The sequence below is a fragment of the Macaca mulatta genome, chromosome 2 (genome assembly GCF_049350105.2).
Source record: "Macaca mulatta isolate MMU2019108-1 chromosome 2, T2T-MMU8v2.0, whole genome shotgun sequence".
Lineage (NCBI taxonomy): Eukaryota > Metazoa > Chordata > Mammalia > Primates > Cercopithecidae > Macaca > Macaca mulatta.
Genome location: NC_133407.1, coordinates 85,390,361 through 85,412,791, shown reverse-complemented (window position 1 = coordinate 85,412,791; position 22,431 = coordinate 85,390,361). Strand labels below are relative to the sequence as shown.

At 35.2% G+C, this 22,431-nt stretch overlaps 1 protein-coding gene across 3 annotated transcripts in view; it reads right to left on the bottom strand.

Annotated features, from left to right (window-relative positions):
• Nucleotides 1-22,431, bottom strand: part of NLGN1 (neuroligin 1) — a 909,290-nt gene that overhangs the window by 701,211 nt on the left and 185,648 nt on the right. For 2 of the 3 annotated variants that reach the window (XM_015131524.3, XM_015131526.3), the window contains exon 2: nt 14,089-14,901. In XM_015131524.3, coding sequence (XP_014987010.1) covers nt 14,089-14,581 — 493 coding nt within the window. In that variant the 5' untranslated portion in view covers nt 14,582-14,901. 3 annotated transcript variants of the gene reach the window in all.

Sequence of the window (22,431 nt, the reverse complement as noted above, 5' to 3'; positions counted from 1 at the left end):
ACACAGGCCATTGGTGAAGCTATTTAATGCTATATAATCCCTTACACAAATACAATTAGACCACTTCTTAGATTATCTGGTATTTAGGCTTTTTGCCTCTTACACAATCTGAAGTAAAATGTCTTAGAGAAAATGTTAGCAAGAAGTCCTATTTATAGAGTTAGATGGTAAAACAAGGAAAAAAGAAAATAATTAGAAGATATATTTGTCAGGGGAGGGAAACTGGGGTTGAATAAGAAGAAAAAGATTAAAATAGAAGGTAGGAAAAGAAAAATGAAGCTTCTGGCTGGTAAAGAAAAATCATTTTCAGTTTTCCTATTACACAAATGCATTGTCGGCATCCTGTATTAAAATATAAATTCAGTGCAGAGGCAATAAGGCTGGCAGTAACGTGTACAGGCAGAAAGCCAAGAGCCCCGGCTGTTGGCAGCCACTTGGCCTCAAGGGCCCCTGCGACAGAGTCCAGGTTATATCTGTCAGACTCGGAGCCACTGAACACTGTTATTTCTTAGTTAAAGACTCTGATGTTGGCTTTGAAATTTACTTCATTTGGGGAGCACTGTGCCATAAACAAATAGTGACTGCATAGCAGAAAGGAACAGAATTTACTATGTCTGGTGAGCAATGATTGCAGGTGTAGTATTACTCAAATAAATGCAGATGGTGGGAGATGAAGGCTCTCTCCAACAAATTGCATTGTTTCTTAAGGCTGTTTATGTTTTCAATGAATATTTATTGAATTCCTTGTGAGTGCTGTAGATATAGTAGTGAGGAAGAGAAATGTTATTCTGGGGCAGTGAGAGAGTAAATATCTAAGCACATAAATAAACACAATAATTTCATATGAAGATACAAATGTAATGAAGAAAATAACCACAAAGATATTAAAGAATAACTGGAGTAAAAGGGTAGGCTTACCTTGATAGGTTGATCAGCAAAGGCTGTTTTGACAAGGTGGCATTTTTCCAAAACTTGAATTACAAAACTTAGTCAGACATGAAAAGAGGTAGAGGTGCACTAAAAGTGAAGGATCTGCATGTGCAAAGGTCCTGAGGTAGGATGGAGGTTGACTATTCCAGTAACAAAAAGAATATCAATAAAGCTAGAAAGTAGAGAGAAGGGAGAAATATACAGAAGGATATTGAAACAGCAGACAAGAGTTACTACGTAGAGTCTTACAGAGTGTTCTAGACCATAGTAGGGAGTTGTACATTTATTTTAAAAGCAATAGAGAATCCTTGAGGGAAATTAAGAAAGAGGTGATATAATTTGATTTCAGACTTTAAAGCAAAGATCACACTGGCTGCTATGTGTAGAAGAGATTGCAGAAGCAGGAATGGGAATAGGAAGAACTGTTAAGAAGCTATTACAGTGGTTGAGGCAAGAAATGACAGAGGCTATAGATTAGGATGAGAGAAATGGAGAAGGAGGGAGGGCGTGCACCAGGGAAGAAGGATGGTGTCTGCAGGTGTCCTTAATGTCAGGAGTTAGCAATGCCTGTACACACCCCTAAAAGGTCTCCTCATGTCGGGAGGGTTGGCTTCTATAGATTCCCAATTAGTAAACACCTCACTTATTTGAAGCTTACGTCTTCAGTGGCCTGTTACTCAGAACATAAAACTGAAAAAAATATTACCATCAAACAAAGTCAATATATTTAAGTTCCCATGGGTTATAGATGGTGAAAACTCTCATTCTGAGTCCAGTTGTTTAACAAACAAGTTTTTCTGTTTGTTTGTGTGTTTCAAGTGCGGGTCCTCTGTTTTACAAACCGTAATCGATCAGACTCAGGACTACAGAAGTGAGCAGGTAGTGTTTCTAAAATCCTGGCAAAGTGAGATTAGGAAGAAGAGACAACTGATATCCATGCAAAAAAAAAAAAGAGAGAGAGAGAGAACACACACACATATTTTTAAAAAGCACTCAGAAATATTTTAATCTCTGATATATGGTCCCATAGACTATATTAGCCTTTGGAGGTATTGAGAGACTAAAGTATTTATCTGTAAGTGCTCATGTAAGGGGTAACTTTTTATCTTAAAATATCTCAAACCACAGATACCTCTCCTGTGTGTTCCCTCAATGCCCCTTGCCTCCTTTCCTTGGGGCACTTACTATATTGTTATTTTCTCTGTCTATATCTGCCTCCCCCACAAGATAGTGAACTCTTTGAGTGAGCTCTTTAATGCCTTTTTTATCTCAGTATCTCCAGGACCTACACCAGGGCTCCGCACTGAGAAGACTTCCAACAAAAGTGAGAAAAGAGCCCTAGAGCATCAGCTGTTCATTTTTACTCTTGGAAGCAACTGCCTGTAATCCAGCAGCTGTTGTATCAGTAGCCAAAGCATTCCCCAGCTTTAAAGAGATTTGTATAGGTACACTTTAGGCTTTAAAAAAACCCAGATGGATGGAAAGTTTTAAATCATTGCTTCTTGGCAGAGCAACTAAGGTGGGCTCAGGCAACAGGGTTGATATAATTATAGTTTTGGTTATGCCTGATGTGTTTTATTCTGACGTGCATACTTTGTGCTCTATACACATTTAAAGATTTAATTAAATGTTTTATTATAGGAAACACAGTGCCAAATATCAGCATCATTACCTTTTCTTTTTTTACAGGAGCAGCTCTTTCCTCATTTTGTTTTTTGGAGATTTTAATACATATCAAACTTACATTTACTTAGTAATATTGACATGGACATCAACAAAAAAGCCCTATTTCTTGTTACTGAGGTTTTTGTTGCAATGTAAGCCCTCTGAGGGCAAAGGACATCTCTTTCCCAAAGTGCCAGATGGTGCACTTTGTCCACAGTAGACCATGGCTGAGAGAGACAGAAAACAGCCAAACTGGGAAACCTGAGGCAGGGACTCCAGGACACAGAACACATAACCAAGCAAAGCAACAACACCAAAAAGAACAACAATCAATCAATTAATTGATAAAAGCACAACTTTCAATAGTCAGTTTCCACCTGACCACAGTCTGAGGCCCCAGTAAATATTATACAAAGTTTTATGTTTTCTTCCCCTCTACCCCCATAAGAACACCCTTTGCTAAACTGTGGAGGTGGCCAAAGAATTTCATAAAATAAATACAGATTAAAAAAAAAAAAACTCATCTCTGGCCTTTCAGAGTCAGTTGGAATACAAAATATTTTAAGTGGCCATTTTAGAAAATATTTTCTCCTTGGAATGCAAATTTATAAATATTTCCATTTTCACGGAAATGAAGTTATTCCTCAAATGAATGACCTCTAAACATTTTAATAAGGCAACAGAACCCCCCTTTGCTCTGGAAGAAAGAAATCAAGAAAGGAGAGAAGAAAAGTGAAAAAAAGGAAAGAAATCTTTCCATTGTAGGTGGCGTCTCCATATACACATGTGGGAGGGATGAGGGAGCTGTCCAGGTGGGCGGGTGTGGGAGTGTGGGTGTTTGCGTTGGTGGGAAGTTGGGAATAGGTCAAGAGAAGCACTGACAGATTTCTCGGCTGCCTAGCTTGGAGCAGCTCAGAAACCTCAGGATCTGCCTCCTTGTAAATTACTGTGCCAAAGCAACATATCAGTTCTCTTTGATGAAAGCTCAGAATTGCAAGCTGAGGCCTGGCCTGCTCATTGTCAGGAAAGATGGTGAGCTGAGGAAGATGGTTTGTGGGAACTTAGCAGGGATGGAGAGTTAGAGGATATTACAGGCATTCTTCTTTTTAGAGATCCTCCACAGAACATACCTGTTCCCAAGCGGTCTAGGAGTCCAAATTAGGAAGCACATATATATTTTTAATAATTTTAACCAGGGATCCCTCTTCCTTTACTGGGAGTAGCTATAGTTACTACTACTTGACAGGGTTACATTACTTGTCCTAGTGTCAACCTGTCCTGTTCATACTTATCGCCCTGCCCTTGCTCTTCCTTCTTTCATTTTCCAATTAGGGGAACTCAGAAAGAAGACTATAGAAGAGTCAAACCTTTTGGAGAAAAGAAAATGTGAGCACTTTTGTAAGAGGAAAAGGTAGATGTTTTTATATTCTTCTAAGACTAGGAGATGATGTAGTTTTTTTTTTTTTGTTTGTTTGTTTGGTTTGGTTTTATTGGAATAACTACTCCAAAGATCTTTGCCAAAAAAAAAAGAAAAGAAAGAAAGAAAGAAAAAGAAAAAATAGGAAGAAAAGGATTTGCTCCTTCACTCCTTCATTCCTGCAATGAGGACCAAAAAATTAGGACCACTGTTGATTAATCAGATTTTTCTACTTTTAAAAATTATAATTATGGTTACAATGACTCCAGATCCTTTTATTAGATTAATTTTGTTATTGCTTAAATCTGATTTTTGCAACATTTTACAGGCTTTCATGAAAATTATGAGCTATGCTTAAATTGCTTTAATGTTATCATTTCATAGATACCTAATGAATAGGGTTACAGTAAACAAAGAATTAGGTCTTAACTTAAAAATTATTTTAAAAATAACTGTTCAATTCCCTAAAGTAACAAATGAAATGGAACTGAAAAGCAATAATATTACAGTTTTAAATTGGTAAGATCTTCATTTTAACTTAAACCATGTTTGCATATAAGCAACCATCTGGATAAAATGTTTAAAATTCAAGAAATACATTAAAAAACTGAATCATTTTGTTGACACAAAGTGAAATACTTGGATATATAAAAGCATATGGACTAATGCATCATATCCTATCTTGATAGAAAAATACCAAAAAAAAAAAAAATTAAAAGAACTTCTCAGGAGGACAGAGAAAATTTATTATCTGTAGGATGGGTCATCATGGTAAAGGGAGCTATCACATACAATTTGAGTTTTGATTTGAACAGGAGTCTCAGTAATTCCATTATTCACGTGAACTTGGGCAACTTATTTAACCCCAGTAAGCTATAGTTTTTCAACATTTAAAATAGACATAACGATAGAAACATTATGAGATCATTCTGGGGATTAGTTTGGAAAAAAGTGGCAATGTCCTTAGTGTGCCTCAAGAACTTATGTCCAGCTGGAACTTTCGGATGCGACAGTTACAGGTTGAATTGTGTCTCCCCAAAATTCTATATGTTAAAGTCCTAACCTGAGTACCTCAAAATGTGACCTTATTTAGAAATGAGATCATTTCAGATATAATTAGTTATGTTGAGGTCATTAGGTTGTGCCACAATCCAATATAATTTGTATCCTTCTAAAATATTGACCATTGGAACACAGACATATACACAGGCAGAAGGCCATGCGAAGAGACACAGGGGGAAGACGGCCATCGATAAGCCATGAAGAGAGGTCCAGAACTATTCTTCCTCACAGCCCTCAGAAAGAACCAACCATGCCCATATGCTGATCTCAGACTTGTTAGTCTCCAGAACTGCAAAACAACAACAACAGTTCTGTTGTTTAAGCCACCCAGTTTGTGGTACTTTGTTACAGCAATCCAGAAAACCAGTACAATGACCTTATTTGGAAATAGGTTTTTGGAAATATAATGAAGATGAGGTCACACTGGATTAGAACAGGCCCTAAGGCTAGGGGCCAACATCTGTGTAAGAAGACTACAGAATGAGAGAAAATTTTTGCAATCTACTCATCTGACAAAGGACTAATATCCAGTACCTATAAAGAACTCAATCAAATTTACAAGAAAAAAACAAACAATCCCATCAAAAAGTGGGCAAAGGATATGAACAGACACTTCTCAAAAGAAGACATTCATACAGCCAACAGACACATGAAAAAATGCTCATCATCACTCGCCATCAGAGAAATGCAAATCAAAACCACAATTAGATACCATCTCACACCAGTTAGAATGGCAATCATTAAAAAATCAGGAAAAAACAGGTGCTGGAGAGGATGTGGAGAAATAGGAACACTTTTACACTACTGGTGGGACTGTAAACTAGTTCAACCATTGTGGAAAACAGTGTGGTGATTCCTCAAGGATCTAGAACTAGAAATACTATTTGACCCGGCCATCCCATTACTGGGTATATACCCAAAGGATTATAAGTCATGCTGCTATAAAGACACATGCACACATATGTTTATTGCGGCACTATTCACGATAGCAAAGACTTGGAATCAACCCAAATGTCCATCAGTGACAGACTGGATTAAGAAAATGTGGCATATATACACCATGGAATAATATGCAGACATAAAAAAGGATGAGTTTGTGTCCTTTGTAGGGACATGGATACAGCTGGAAATCATCATTCTCAGCAAACTATCGCAAGAACAGAAAACCAAACACCACATGTTCTCACTCATAGGTGGGAATTGAACAATGAGATCACTTGGACACAGGAAGGGGAATATCACACACTGGGTCCTATTGTGGGGAGGGGGTGGGGGGAGGGATAGCATTAGGAGATATACCTAATGTAAATGACGAGTTAATGGGTGCAGCACACCAACATGGCGCATGTATACATATGCAACAAACTTGCACGTTGTGCACATGTACCCTAGAACTTAAAGTATAATAAAAAATAAAAAAATAAAAAAAAGAAGAAGAAGAAGAAGAACGCATGAAGACACGGGGATATAGGGAGGCACACAGGAATGAAAGCTATGTGACAACAGAGCTAGAGATTGGCGTGATGCAACTACAAGCCAAGGAACAGCAAGGACTATTGGCAACATCCGGAAACTAGAAAAAAGCAGGGAGGTACTCCTGTAGAGCCTCCAGAAGAAGTCAAACCTTTCCACTCCTTGATTTTAAACTTCTTGACTCCAGATTTTGAGAGAATAGATTCCTGTTGTTTTAAATCACACAGTTTGTGGTAATTTGTTACAGCAGCCTAGGCAACTTATACAATATAAGAAGTGCTACATAAAGTGTTCTGTCCAGTTACAAATGGCTGTGTGAAGATTTCTGATTAGAAATTATGCTTCTAAAACTTGTCCAGAGTTTGAGGTGATCAAACCCAGAATGATTCTGTGGAATGGTTACTAGCAAATGTCTATACTGGTGTGACGTTCTAATTCTGCCATGTCTTAAACTACATTAGCATGTACTGCCAGGGGAGGAAGAAAGAGAGGATTATTCATAGGAGAAATATTAAAGACCAGAATATTATCTACAAAATGTGTAATGGTAAGTAATATAGAACTCAACTAAACAAAACATTGCATTCTAATTATTATTAAGCTTATCGAATGCTATATATGTGAAAAGAATACATAAGGGAAGACATGACATATGGTAGGAGAAAGGATAGCAGTTTCTACCAAGAATTCATTTTCTAGCATAACTCTTTTGGCTGGTGGCATAAATCTTAAATGCTTTCAACTTCAACCCCAGTTTCTATAAGAAAAAAAGTATTTATTCTTTGAAAAAATTGAATTGGACAGCTATAATGGTCTTTTAATCATCTGCTTCAGGAGACTCACTCTGCCTGTCAGTAAACAATGGAACAATTGATGTTGTTCTTTTAAAACTTTACAACACTTTAGATCTACTTCATTTCAGAGTCCCAACTTACACTGTTTAGCTTTTAGAAGACATAACCACATCTGTCCACAGTTACTAATTCAAATATAAAGCCAAATCTCTGGTTCAATAGTTTTACGTTCATCTTCAAACTCTAAGTGAACTAGGCGTTACAAACATTTCAGTGTGTGGTGATTTTTCTACTAGCAAATTGGCCACCAATTTCATTTTCCATTTGTGATCTTAAATCCCATATAAACATGATTCTTACTGTTGCTTTGTGCTGTTTTTGTTGTTCTGTTTTAGTTCCTCCATTCTAAAACAGCCCCTTCAAAGGAAATAGTAGGCCAACAACAAATTATGAATCTTTGGGCAAGATAATTTAACTTCTTTGTTCCTCTATTTCTACATCTGGAAAGTGAGGGTGGGAACCTCACAAGGCTGTTGTGATATCAAATAAATTAATATGCCATGATGTCTAGATCATAGCAAGATCTCACTGATGTTAATTCTATCTTCATTTCCCTTAACATTACACATCAAACAATTGAAATAGAGTCAGATAAGAGCAGAGAACTCCACTATACTTCTGCCCATGCACTCATACTCATGTACTGTGCATAGCAACATATTAATTTTTCTACCCATATTTCTTTAATTCAAAATCTCCAAATCCAACCTTTCTCACCTAATGAAGGATACTGTTCCAGAATTTCTACCATCTTTTGCCTATATTTAAGATTGCTCATTTCCTGCTGTATAAAAAAAAAATGCCTTTATTTCTTCTATCTTAACCTACAGTAACAAAAACAACCTCTATTTTCCTCACTCCTCATATTTTTTCTGAACTCTTTTTAAAAAGCAAAACTCTTTAAAATAATTATTTATGTTAAGCCACTCCAAATCTTCACCCATTCTCTCTTAGACACCCTCCAGTGTGTAAAACCCACACCACCCCACAAAAGTTAATTTGGCGCAGTTGATCACTATGCTCACTTGGAGACATTTTCTTGACTTAACTTCCAGGACAACACAAAAATCTTGGTTTACCTACCATCTCATACATAATTCTTTCTCAGTTTCCATTGCTTTCCATCTCTTCTTCCAGACCTCGTAATGTTGGAATGTTCCTATAAATTAAACCTTGGTGTCTTATTTCTTTCGTTATCTTCATTCACTTCCTTTCATTCTCTCTCAAGCTCACGACTTGAAATCTTTACCTTCTATATTAGAGTGACTGCCAAATTTATATCTCTACATAAACCTTTATCTCTACCTTGATTCAAGATGTTGGTTCAAGAAACTGGCTTTTTGATGTCTTTACTTGGATGTCGAAGGGTCACCTGAAATTAAACATGTCCAAAACTAAACTTATTTTTGTATTCTGCTTCTCCCCAAACCCTTCTATGTTCTTCCTTTCCATCTTAATTAATGGCAAATCTATTCTTCCGGGTATTCAGATCAAAAATATAGTAATCTTCTTTGACTTCTCCTTTTCTTTCACAGCCCACAGCAAATTGATCAAGGAATGTGATCTTTAAAATATATGAAGAATCTATCACTTCCATGGTTACTACCCTGGTTTGAGCCTGGACCCTGACCAAGTCTTATCTGGAGCACCACCTCTTACTCTCCCCATTTCTCCATGCTCTCCTACAACCTACTCTCAATACATCCGCCAGAGTAACTTTTTTAAAATATCAAGTCAGATTATTCTGAATCTCATTGTCTCTCTCTCTCTTTTCCCCCTTTCCAGATCTGCTACATTCCTAATTGTTCCTTAAATATCTTTCTCTAGATAATCACCTTATCTCCATCAGATCCTTGCTCGAATGAGGTGGTCCTCATTTTATTTTTAACTATTTTCACTCTCCATACCAGCACTCTTAGTCTTTCACACTCTGTTTCAATTTCTCACCCTCTCACACCTTTTTAATTTAGTTTTTAATGTGTTCATCATTTACAAACTGTCTCTACACACTAGGTTACAAGCTTCACACAAGCAGGCAAGGTTTTTGTCTTCTTTTATTTACTCTACACCTAGAGCGATAGCCAGCACAGAGTAAGTACTCAGTAAATATTTGTCAAATGAATAAGTAAATGAGTGAGAAATGTATAAGCAAGAAGTAAGAACATTCTGGAATATAATCCCCTTTTAAACTCTTAAATACCTTGACAGTACTAGGAGTCATTGTTATACACATTAAATTAAGAAAAAATCAGTCCCTATGTTAGACAACCAAACAAACCAAAAATTTATGGAAAAGGCTCTTGAAAGAATTCAATATTATCTCAGGTAAAGACTATGAACCAGAGCATGTAAAAGTAAAACACTTTTGAAAATCACGAACAAAATGCTCAAAGAGTAAATGATTGTACCAGAGTCATCTACAAAGATTTTAATCTTCTGCACAATACCAATTGGGGTAAATAAAAAAGCAAGTTAAGTCTCACAAGTGCAGGAATGAAAATTAGTTCTATATCCTTCTTAGGAGAGCCATGCAAATAATAATAAAAGTGCTGGAGAAACACAAGACTACACAACACTAGAGAATCCATGAGCCAGACAATGTGTTTGTGAATCCTCTCTAGGTCCCTTTTTTCTCCTTCTTATGTTTACTGCCTAATATTTGACCACTTTCTTGTTTGTTAGAAACTCTCACAGGAGAGCAACCTAAAGAAACAGAGGGAAATTTACGCAAATTAAAGCAACTCCTTAATAGCAGCCAGGAAGAATACGTGGGGATCTTAGTCTGGACAGTAAGAAGCATGTGGTATTATTAGATTGGCACAAAAGTAATTGAGGTTTAAAGTATTCACTAAATGATTACTGAATATATTTTTGGAAATTGGCTGCTAACATTAGCTTGATTCAATTCAATTAAGGTGAGCGTTAAGTCTGTCTAAAATATGGTCAATGGATAGGATAAAAAGAACTCATGACATATTTGAATGCGTAAAACAAAGAAGGAAAAAAGAGAAAGAGGAAGGATGGATAGATACAAGTCTCTGCTATGGAAATCATCACAGAAGGTAATTTAACATAACAGAAATCTATCTAACGTAAAAGAGAATTAAGGTCAAACCTGCCTCTGCCACTAACTAGCAGTCAGTGGTAAGGTTGGAATACCTAACTTTTCAGAGTCTACCTTCTTACTTGTAAAATAGAGATAAAAAATTTAAAATTTAAAAACAGAGAGTAATATACTTTCCTCCTAATGTTGTTATGATGATTAAATGGATACATTATGCAAAACACCTAATATATAAAACCAGGTATCTGTTCTCCACAACCAAATTCCAGTGTCTATCATGTTATCTGCCTTTTTGTTCAAGTGTTGACAATCATCTCATTTATGAATTCATTTTTCTTTTCCATTTTGTAAGGATAAAACTCTGAAGAACTATCTAGAGGGTAATTAACATATGGCTAAAACTATCATGGGAAATATTAAAAAACAGATTAAAAAGTACAACTGGGACCTGTTTTAAAATGAGAGGCAGCCTATTGATAAAAATGAGCTTTTTCTTAAATTGCAGGAAAATATTGTACATGCTCTATTTAAAAATTATAGAACAACATCTCTTGGAGGAGGGATAAGATTTCTTTCCTTTTACAAACACCAAAGTGCAGAAAATGCTTTGCTCTTTGTAAAGTTGTTTGATTATAAGTTCTATGGGAAGAGCGTTCTTTGTTTCATTTATTACTGGCTGACTTGAATAGTATGTGGCTTGTAATTGGCAATTAGGAAATAGTTTTGCATGAATACAGTATGCACAGATTATAGAGTACTTGGCTCAGGGATGGGGGTCCATCTGTCTCTGCAGGTGATCCATACACACATAAAAGAATAAATAATAACAAGACAGGATTTGAATGGCATCTAGATAAAAGGCAAAGCAGCTATTCTCACAGTTCCTGAACCATCATTCATAAAGTCCTGGCTAAGCAACTATTCTCACAGTTCCTAAACCATCATTTATATACTCCTGGCATTCTACTGAAAATCTCACAGTCCATATGCAGTATATATTAGTACATATATAAACAGATATAAAGTGACTAATAATCTATTGACTCCCAAAAATATGGTATCTTGAAATAACCAAAATACCCCCTTCATGGTAGAAAAATAATAAAAAACAAAGTAAAAGTTTGGTAAAATGATTTCTACTCCTCTACTTAACAGCTAAATTCTAAACCTTAGTTTTTGTTTATTTTAAAAGTACTGTTTATATAATAAAATTACATCAAAAATTTTTTGTTATTTAGACTTTAGGATAATGTACAAACAGCTAATAAATGAGCACAATGTATTTAATAATAATAATAGGATATATTAAATTTCCAAGCCAAAATGATTTTTAGAATGCATAGTTAATAGTATGAATAAGCATAATATATTTAAACTGTAAACCATACAGGCTCAAGTGGGCATTGATAGATGTTGTCCTCATTCTAATTATTAATTAGTTCAGAGTTTGTGAAGGTAAATAGCATTGCCTACATGTCTCTTTGCCAACTCTTTTACTAGAGCAAATGAAACCAACAATACAAAGAACAATGAAAAATAATTTTCTAATAAATCTTTTATCCTCTAAAGTTGTTTGAGAAGAAAGGTCACTTTCTCACTCGCTAGCTTACCTTTTGGTGCTCTTATCTTTTTCTTCATCATACATATTTTTATGTATTATGCTCTATTTATGCATTCTTCAATAGCATCTTTATTTATGACTTTGTGAATCAACATCTTTGTAATAGGAGGTGAAAGTCACTTAGCTAATTACACATGCTTGATAAGCTGCATAATAATAACTACTGCAGTATTGTACATTAGTTGAAGGTATGTAAATTACTGCAGTTATTTTCATTTGCAGAAAAAAAGACTTTTTTTAGTTGTTTAAAACACCCTTGTTGCCTCCACATCCATCTTCTTAAGTATACTGTGCTTTTAACCCAATTCATAATATCAATAAAGAATGAAGGTTAAATCCCACTCTACCAGTATTACCCAAGAAATAAGAGCAAAGACAAAACAAACAAACAAAAAATCCTCAATGTAATGCAAATACTTCTGAACTGAGTTACGAATTTTGTTATTTATAAAGTGTCTTCCACATAAATGCAATCCCATTAAAACAGAACAGTTTAGACATTCCCTGCCCCACAAGGATGCTATAATGAAATCTGATTTGGTCTAGTCAGGAGATTAGAAGTGCATAGAGAGATAGAATGTGCAGCATTAGAATATTAATGACTTCTGTATGAAGATTGGAAATTCTACAAAGTTATGAATAAGGTCAAAATAACACTTAGATGATTTACTGCCATAGAAAATCATACTCTCCTATGAGTGATTTACTGAATGTTATATAAAAGCGGAGTGTGGACAAGCTACATTCAGATGCAAGCTTGCAGCTGTCAGTGTCTACATTTGCTCAATCTGGCTAGAGGATGATTTGAAGGTTGATTTAATTGTAGCTTCTGAATCATGCACTTCTCTATGTTTTAAATTGTTTAACGTAAATATAAAAATGTTAAAGTAATTTTAAGACTGTAAATATTTAGTATCAAATCTGCAAAATCTCATTCTCCTCTGGAAAAGTGACTGAAAATGAAAAGACTAAGAAAAAAACACTATTACCTTGATAACAATAATTGCTCGATAATTATGGAAAATTTACCCTTAGGATGAGAAAGTCCATAGAGTGTTCGGAAGGAATGCTGAGAATAAACGAAAAACTAGATTTGTGATCGAGTGATCAAATTTTAAGAGGAGCACAAATATGTATCTGTAGAAAAGAGTTCAGAGATCAAAGATCAAAGTTACCAGTTAGTAAGACAGCATTGTTTGGGCTCCTTGCAGGTATCATAATAGCCTAAATAAATATTCCACTACACACAAACTCAAAGCAGAGATTCAACTCTTACCGATGCTACCAGCACCAGAACACAAGACACAACCAATGAACCAATGTAATCTACTCAGCTAGAGTGCTCCTTAACCACCTTTCTATTTTGACAGACTTCATCAGATTTCAAATATCACCTAATCATTTACTTCCCAGCATCAGCAAATCATCCTTAAGGAGAATATCTTGTTCTTCCTCTGCAAGCCTTTTCCCCCATTTTTAATTTCCACTTTTATACATACCTCCTTTTCTACATATTTTCTTGCCGGGCTTTCTGGCACATTCCTTGGATATTCTTTTTACTGAAAAATGAATAGAAGACTAGAAAATAACATGGCGCTCCATCACAGACCGCCGGAACATGCAACACCACTATCTAACTCAATACGCTCCTGCATTTACTGAGTGCGAAAGATCCCCAATTCGTTGAGCCTGCACATGCAATGAGGAAATGTTGATGCATCTTCTCAGAAGTCATTTGGTAGGAAATGGAAATTAGAAACCCATTTCTACCTAAATATACGTGCTGTGGAGGAAAGAAAATGAGTAAGCACAGGAAAAAAATAAGTACAGATACACTGACACACATAAACAAAAAGAGCACCATGCACGCATGTAAAATATGTCTACATGCCAACAGGAAAAGCCATGCATACTACCAGTACACATGAATTAATATTGTTAGAACTTAGAATAGAAAAAAATATAAAACTATATCTCCCTGTTTTTCCTGCAATAAACTCACCATCCTCAGTTGGGACATATATATTTAGATATAGGCAGTCTTCACTCTGGTCTTGTACATATGATGAAACCACATCCAAGTTATTAGTAAACCACACAGGAAGCATGACTTCTGGCAGTCTGCCATCAATGATATTCTGAGGACACACAGGAGCAAATTGAGTGGCATTTCTGATATCTGACCAGGGAGATGGTGGTTCTGGAGGCTGAAAACGACGTTCCCCTGTTGGTGGGGCTGCATATGGAACCCCAAGAAATTGAATAACAGGCCCCAAAATTTCATTATTGAGTTCCTTCTTAATCCCTCTTATCTTTCCAAAGTTGGTAGTCACCAGTGGGTCCATATCATCCAATTTTTGTGATAGCACATGACCAGCCTGAAGCAAACATCCCAACATACAGAGAGTCAATGGGGCAGCCAGTCCCCTGTGTACCACGCATGCCATCACTGCTCTCCAAACATAATTTTGCCACATGCATCTGGGCAGTGCCATGGTCCCACATTAGGTGTCTAGTTGTCTGGTTACAGTGAGGCAAACGTATTTATATCCACTTGAGAAAGACTGTATAATGGTAGAATATACCTCCGATTTCTTAAAGGGGAGCTTGTCGAGAAAAGTTCTGACAGATCTTCAGACAGCAGGTATCTCCCATTGATTTCACATGTATTGGAGCAGCATCTTCAATCATCACTCTTTATCAGACCATATCCTATTCAACATTCTGTTTTCCATATTAGCAATGTGGCAAGAGTGGGCATTGACTGTAGTTTTCTCTCTTATAAATCAAATCCAGTTAGCTGCGGGTCTATATCCTAGAAAAAATGAAAATAAATCATGAGTTGGAACAAGCTAACATAGACAGTGTGATAACTAGATGTTTTACAATCTACAGAAATACATTAATAATGACTAGCATCAGGGAAGTTAAATGTTACCATAGGAAAATCATGGATTGAAGTGAGATGACAATTATAAGATTATTGAGAAATGTGTCTGCTGACGTCATATACATTTACGTGGAAGCAGGCCTTGTTAAAATACACAGTTTTAGAAACATGTCACAGTAAAGTATTTAAAAATACTGAATGTTAGTGTGAAATTTATACTTTATTAATAGTCTTCAATCACTTCAAGCTATAGAAGATTAATTTATTTCCATTTTAAAACCCAATAGCAGAAAATATTTTAAGAAACTGGCAGTAAACTAGCAGAACAGATACAAACTCTGTAAGAATGACTGTATGCATTGGAAAACACACAAAAAGGTGGTTCCCAACCCTATGCTTATTTAAAAAAGGAAGATAATATCAGGACAAGAAAACTAATATGAGTTCAGCTATGATTATTCAGATGAAACTACCTCACTTCCTTGCTGTATCTCAAAAATCTTCATAAAATTTTGCTTATAAGTTTCCTATTTGAAATTAAGATTCAATAATTTAAAAGAGAAAATGGCATTGGATACAATTTGTAAAAAAGATAGAAGTTTACATCTTTTTTTGCAGACAAGTTATTTTACCATCTTGCTATATATGATAGATATTAATAAATTTGCAATGCAAAAATTAATTTATGAGTCAAAGTCAATATATTTTAAATTACAATTTTTTTTCTCACTGTCCGTTAGAGATCAAAGGAAGATTACAAAAAGAGAGTGTGGTGATTAAAAAAAACAATCGTCCCTAATCATGGCATCTTGCATATTAACACTAATCAAACATCTATCACTGTTTACAAAGTTCAACTTAAAATGCATCAGAATAAAATGTAACATTCGGTGCAATGCAGTCCTCGGAGTAACCTGACGTTAACTGTTAAATAACGTACAGCTCAAAAAATGTGTCTTTTCTTGTTCAAGCAACCTTTTGAAGTGCTTACTTTGAAAATAAAGTGCTGATTTGTACTAGAGATGGTTCTATCCTGTATATTATGGGAAGATTCCTAAAGAAGTGTTGGTCTGGCAGTGAGACTGCCCTGACTTTCTGTTGTTTAAAAGGAGATTGTAAAAACTATATAGGGCAGCAGGAGATTTGGTTCTGGCCTAGTGTGTCTTTATCTCTGAACAATCCATCACAGAAGGCTATAAGGAGATAAATGTTTGTCTTTGAAAATACTTTAGTCTGGGTTAATTCACATACCTTTGCTGTGAAAGCACATTAACATACAAAAGACAGGCTTAGACCAATCCAATTCCTGTTCCAGAACTCTGGCATTTATCGAAGATTCAGCTACACAAACACATTTTTGTAAAGTGTATATCATGCTTATTCTTGTGCAGCATCATAGTGGGCCACAGCATGAACGAATCTTTGCAAGTTCCTTTTGGTGTTACAAATGCACTATTTGGACACCTAACCTAGAGAACCTGTGGTGAGGTCTTAAAAGTCTCCATCATTATTTTTTATTCAACCTAATTTTCAATTACTCTACAGCAGTTTCCAAAAATTTTTCTTCGCACAACTGACATCAAATACTTGTTTTGTTATTAATAAAATAACACTCCTTTTTTTGTACTTAGAGATCCCTAACTGTGTTAAGGATAAAGAAGCTCCTGTTTCCCACTGATGTGCTGCTTTAATGCAAATTGCAGAGGATTGGAATTCTGCATGCCATGATGGATTTTCAAATTTGAATGATGTTTAGCTCCTGAGGTTACAAAAATACCCCCTTTTACATGTTGTATGTACGGAGAACTATAGTATTGACCCCCCAAAATTTTCAGAAATTGCTACTATAATAACAGCAGTCATCCAGGTCAAATGTAAAAATATGGCTTATTTAAAGTACTAAAATTTAAAATACATATATATACCTAAATAGAAAGTCTCAAATTTGCTGACAATTTTACCCCTATTTATTGATGCTTCCTTAGTGTATACAAAATCCTCAGTTTTCATGCATTTATGTCTCATTGACAACAACCCTATGAAGTAGATTCACAGTTATCACCTTCTTACTCATGAGGAAATCAGACTTGAAGAGGTGAATTTCACCTTGGCCAGAGTCTCTTAGCTAATTGTTAGCAAATCCAGGCACCCACTGCTATCTGATTTAAAGGTCATCCTTATGATCACCATACATGATAGAGTCTCTCAATTCAAAATTATCACTTTTTAAGAAATTGATCCTAGTGTATTTAAAATTGAATTGTAAAACTATTTTATGTTTCTTCAGAAGATGAAGTCTCAGTAAATATTCTGACAATTTCACAGGACAGAGAAAGAAAAAATGGTCTACCCTATTCTTATGGAAAGTTAATATTTCATTTTGCTATATATTTTTATACATATTTTACTAGCTTTACCCTATATTGAATGTGGTGATAGGTTTCTCTTATGTCATTACACAAAATCATGTTAAAACAATGATTTGTGTAATAATTTGTTTAATAATATTTATTCGGAACCAAAAAACCCCCAAACTATGACAACCTAATTGTCCAGCAATAGATATTGATAAATTAATTATGATGTATTCACAAATTCAAATTATATACATTAGTGAAAATAAAGGGCCTAAACCCAAAATATCAACATATATAAATCTCAAAATTTTTGACAAAACAAGTCACAGAAAATTAGGTACAGTAAATACTATCTAAAGAAAACTTAAATTATGTAAAAGAATATTATATATTATTCTCAAATACATAAATACATAGTAAAAGGATAGCTGTCATCTCTAAGTAAAAAGGAAAAAGAGTAAGGCTTATTCTAGCAACTAATAAATTAATTGGGCCAATTATTTAATTGACATCTAAGACAGATAACCTGTGGTAAGGCCCTAAAAGGCCAGCAATGAACTACAGCAAGTTTGACAAAATCTTAGTATTTGAATTCTCTGTATTCTTTTGTATGTTTAAAATATTTCAGAATACACTAAAATAATAAGGCCAGAAAACTCTTACTCAGTAGACCAAATCATGTATTACCCGTAGATTAGCCTATCAATCCACATGCGACTAGCTTCGTCTGACTTCGAAGTTAATGGGGATACTAGCTCATAAATTTCCTCATTATTCCTCTTTTTGACTTAAAGCATGTATAGTCCCACTAAAAGAATAAAATCAAAATAAATAATATCTAAAAGGGCATCATAAATGGTAATACATTTTCTCCCTTACATTAATTCATCAAAAGCTGGTCCCTCAACTAGTTTGTTTCTGAGAAACTCAGAAAAAGGAGTAGGGAGAACTGTATGGGATGTTAGATAATATTTTGGGTGGCCACATTCATCCAATCTTTCATTCACTCAGGAAACATTAGATATTTACAATGTGTAAGCTACTGCACTGAATGTTAAGGAGAATTGAAAGACATGCACAGTCTACTCATTATTCCCAAGTAGCTTACGCCATTGTAAAGGAATAAGTAATCTAAAAAAATTACTCTAATGCTAGATGAAATGTTACATGTGTTCAATAAATACAAGATGAATATGGGAGTGGGACCTAGCAGGAAATATCAAACTTCTAACTTTTTTTATTTCTACCTTGCTTTGTTTTATTGTTTGCATTTATTTGTTTTCTTGTTGAACTCAACTCCTCCCTGTTAAGTTTCTTACTTGGGGCAAGATTTTGCATGTGTGTTTTAAAAAATAACTTTATGTTCCCCATAAAATCTATATGAAAATTTGTTACATAGTGCAAGCGTGGTTAAATCTCAGTTGGTCTGGATTGACAGCATGCTTACTGTTAGAGCTCCCTGGCTTGATGGTGACCCTTAACCAACGTTATACAATATACAGTGGATCCTTGTTATTCATGGTAGTTATGTTCTATAAAGTCATCATGAACACTAGATTAGGGAACACAGACCTTTTGCTTTTAAAAACATACACATGTATATGTGTGTGTATATATATGTGTGTGTGTGTACACACATGTACATAGATATACCCACATATATAGATATATAAATCTCACATAGATAATAGGTTATAATCCATAATGCTTGTAACTAGTAGATTCTGTTTTATGTTATGAAAGAAAAACTGAGGTTCTAAAGCATTAAGTGCCTGAGTCCGCCTCACTAACAGGTGCTAGAGTTGGGATTAAAACGCCCCCAAATTGGTCCCAAAGATGAAGCATCTTGCACTGCACTGCACAGCCTCTGCCACTGCACAGTGTCCATCCTGTGTCCATAAAGTTGAAAGAAGAAGGCAGAGAGATGCCTTGTTTGACTTCAGCTGGCAAGATGCTCATAGGGTGACTCAAAGTTTTGCTGCTTTGCTATGTCTGTGGAATGACTATAAACGTGCTGTAAGTGTTGATTTTAGGATTACAAATACATTTTAGTGAATAGACAAGTTTGCAAATACAGAAACCAGGAATAATGAAGATCAACTCTACTAACTAAAGACAAATAATGTTTTGCACTTATAGATCTGTGAGTTGTTTGAGTCAGGCCACACTAGCTTGTCAACTATATATGCTAATAATAAATGGTTATAAAAATGAACTTAGTAATACTAATATAACAAATAATGCAATTTAATAATATCTGGTTTCAGCAGAGTGTGGTAAAATTTGATAAACAAAACTAGCCATATACCTGAAATATATCTACGTGATCAGTTCACTGTAAGAGAACCTGACCACTGACAGATACTGGGTTTCCTGTAGCAAAATGTTTCATATACACACTAGTGGTGGTTAAAGACCTGGAGACAAAAGGATATTCTTTGTGACCCAGGAGTGGGAGAAAAAAAAATCCAGAGTCTGAGATTGTTTAAATTCAATTTAACGCATATCCTTATTCTGCTGTTGCCATACTGTATTCTTTGCCTGTAATAAAGCTGTCCAATGAGTATAAACTGTTTGACACCTTTCAGCAAATGAATACTTAGAGTAACTAATGTGTAATTAACTCACATAGTAAGTACTTAAAATGGGATGAATATACAAATGAACACAATTTTACAAAATGATATTAGGCTTCAAAAGAAGAGACAAGTCTACCTCCAGCTAGCAAATTAGAAACGAGTTCATGAATCAAGGGAAATTTGAGATGGACTTAAAAGAATGAATACGATTTGGATAAACACTGATGGTCACAGAAGGGATCCCACAGTGGAAAGAATGTTCAGTAGACACTGTGCTGCTCACACTTCCTGAGAGCACCTTCACATTTTAATGACTGGTTTCTGCCAGTATACAAAGGCCTGGCCTCCTTTTCTCAATACAGAATAATCAGAGGGGCTACTTCAGCCCCAAGCTCCCCATGAAAATGGGGAGAGGGAGGAGTTGGTTGAGATTCTCTTACTCCCTTACAGGAATTGTTCCCAATGGCACATCCCAGGAAACTTCTTGTAGACAAACCTTCATCTCAAAGTCTTAATTTTTCCTTTGGAAGCCTGACTTATGACAGAAAGAAAAGTCAAGCTTTTTTTTGAGGAAGGCACAGTCTAGTTTGCCCAGAATGCAGAGTAAATGAGGATGAGCATTGGATAAGATTGAGATGGCAGGCTACAGCCAAATCAAGCAAGCCCTTCATTAAGAGGCTAAAGGGTTTGGATTTTATTCTCTAGATGATGAAAAGCCATTACACATTCCTAGCAGAAGGAAAGTATTATCAAATTCATTCACAAGAAAATTAAACCGGCAGCATTTTGGGACAGAGATCTCTAAAGCAGTGTGTTCATACCCCACCACAAGATGACTAGATAAGTGAACTAAATGGTTGAATTTCTATTTGCCATTTTTTATATAAAACAAAAAGAGAAAGCAATTAAAGTTTGCTAATATGAATATATGACCTAACACCAGTGTCATCACATGGCTATTGATGCACATAGCACTTACAGTGTTCTTGGGAAGGTAGATTGGTCTGTAGTGCAGCTGGTTAACCACCAGCAGCACTTTGTTATTGTCCATTGTTCAGTTTCAATGTGCAGTGATGCATTAAAGTTTACATCATTGGATAAATAGATTTACACATTTGTGTCAAGTTGTAATTAAAGTAACCCTGAAAAACAAACTACTGGATTAAGTTTTTATCAAATATAAATGAAAGGGAGTACTAGAAATACAATCATAAATAAAGAACTGTAAAAAGGCAAAATGAAATTTCTACTTTTAGGACAAGCTCTTCTTCAGCTATATCACAAGATTAAAAATAATGGCCATCTAATCAGATATAATAACAAATCAGAAAAATGTTTGAAAACCTCAAGAAGATAACTTGAAGTGTGAATGAATGCCCATTTTATTCGTTGTGAACTGTGTCCTAAAAAATCTCTGTGCCTTAAGATATTAGTGAATAATGCAACGAAGTCATCAGTATTTATAAGACATTTTAAAACACTGTTAATTTTATCTTTCTTATCTTCTTAGTGCCTATTTTTGTGTATATTTCATGATCTGGTGATAGAAATATTTATCAAATATATATATGTATATTCATACATAAATTTTATTAAATATATATGTATATTCCTACATACATTTTTGATAACCAAACCATATTTTTTACTAAAAAATAACATATATGTATATATGTATACATTTTTCACCTTTAGCAAAAATATGGTTTGGTTATGAAACGCACAGACTAGATACAAAGGTGTGGGAATCGTTACCTTTGTGAATGAACTGGTGCAAAAGAAACCTGAGAGAGTCTTAATTCCAGGTTCAGTTTGAAATATCAGCTGTTTTCATCCACAATTACGTGAAAATGGCAACAAAAACAACTACTATTGTAGGTCACCTTCTACTTGCCAATCACTGTCCAAAACACTTTACATAGTTCATATTACTTAGCCTTCACAACAGATTTATAAGCCAAGCCCTCTTATTTGAGGTGAGAAAAAGAAGGGTGAAAGTGGTCAGATAACTCTCTGAAGGCCACAATGCCAGGAAAAGGCAGATCCAAGAAACAAATCCAAGACTGCCTAACTCCAAAGAACATGTCCTGAACCTTTGTGACACAGGAGTTTGTGCGCTGCACCTCAGTGAGACCAATTCAATAAAGTCCTATGCTCAGGTTGAGGAACTGAGGAGGGTGAAACACATAGAATATCAACAGAAGCAAAATAAAAAGGCTGCTCATCCGCTTGCTGGGATTAGTTAATAGTCATAATTTGCAGCAGCCCCAAAGAGTGTGGTATTGAAACTTTTTTCCAGGAACATTCCACAGCCTGGGGCAGAGAGTAAATGATAGAAGTCAGGGTTGGGGATAAGGAAGGAAAAAATGGTAGAACAGCAAAGAGCAAAGGTTACAAGAAATGGTAATCCTAATGTAGAACAGATCAACTAAATCTAAAACAGAGTTAAGCAGTACTAGAAGGACACAAAGGGGAAAAATATAAGACAATTAAAACCAAGGCCAAAAAGGGTTTACTCT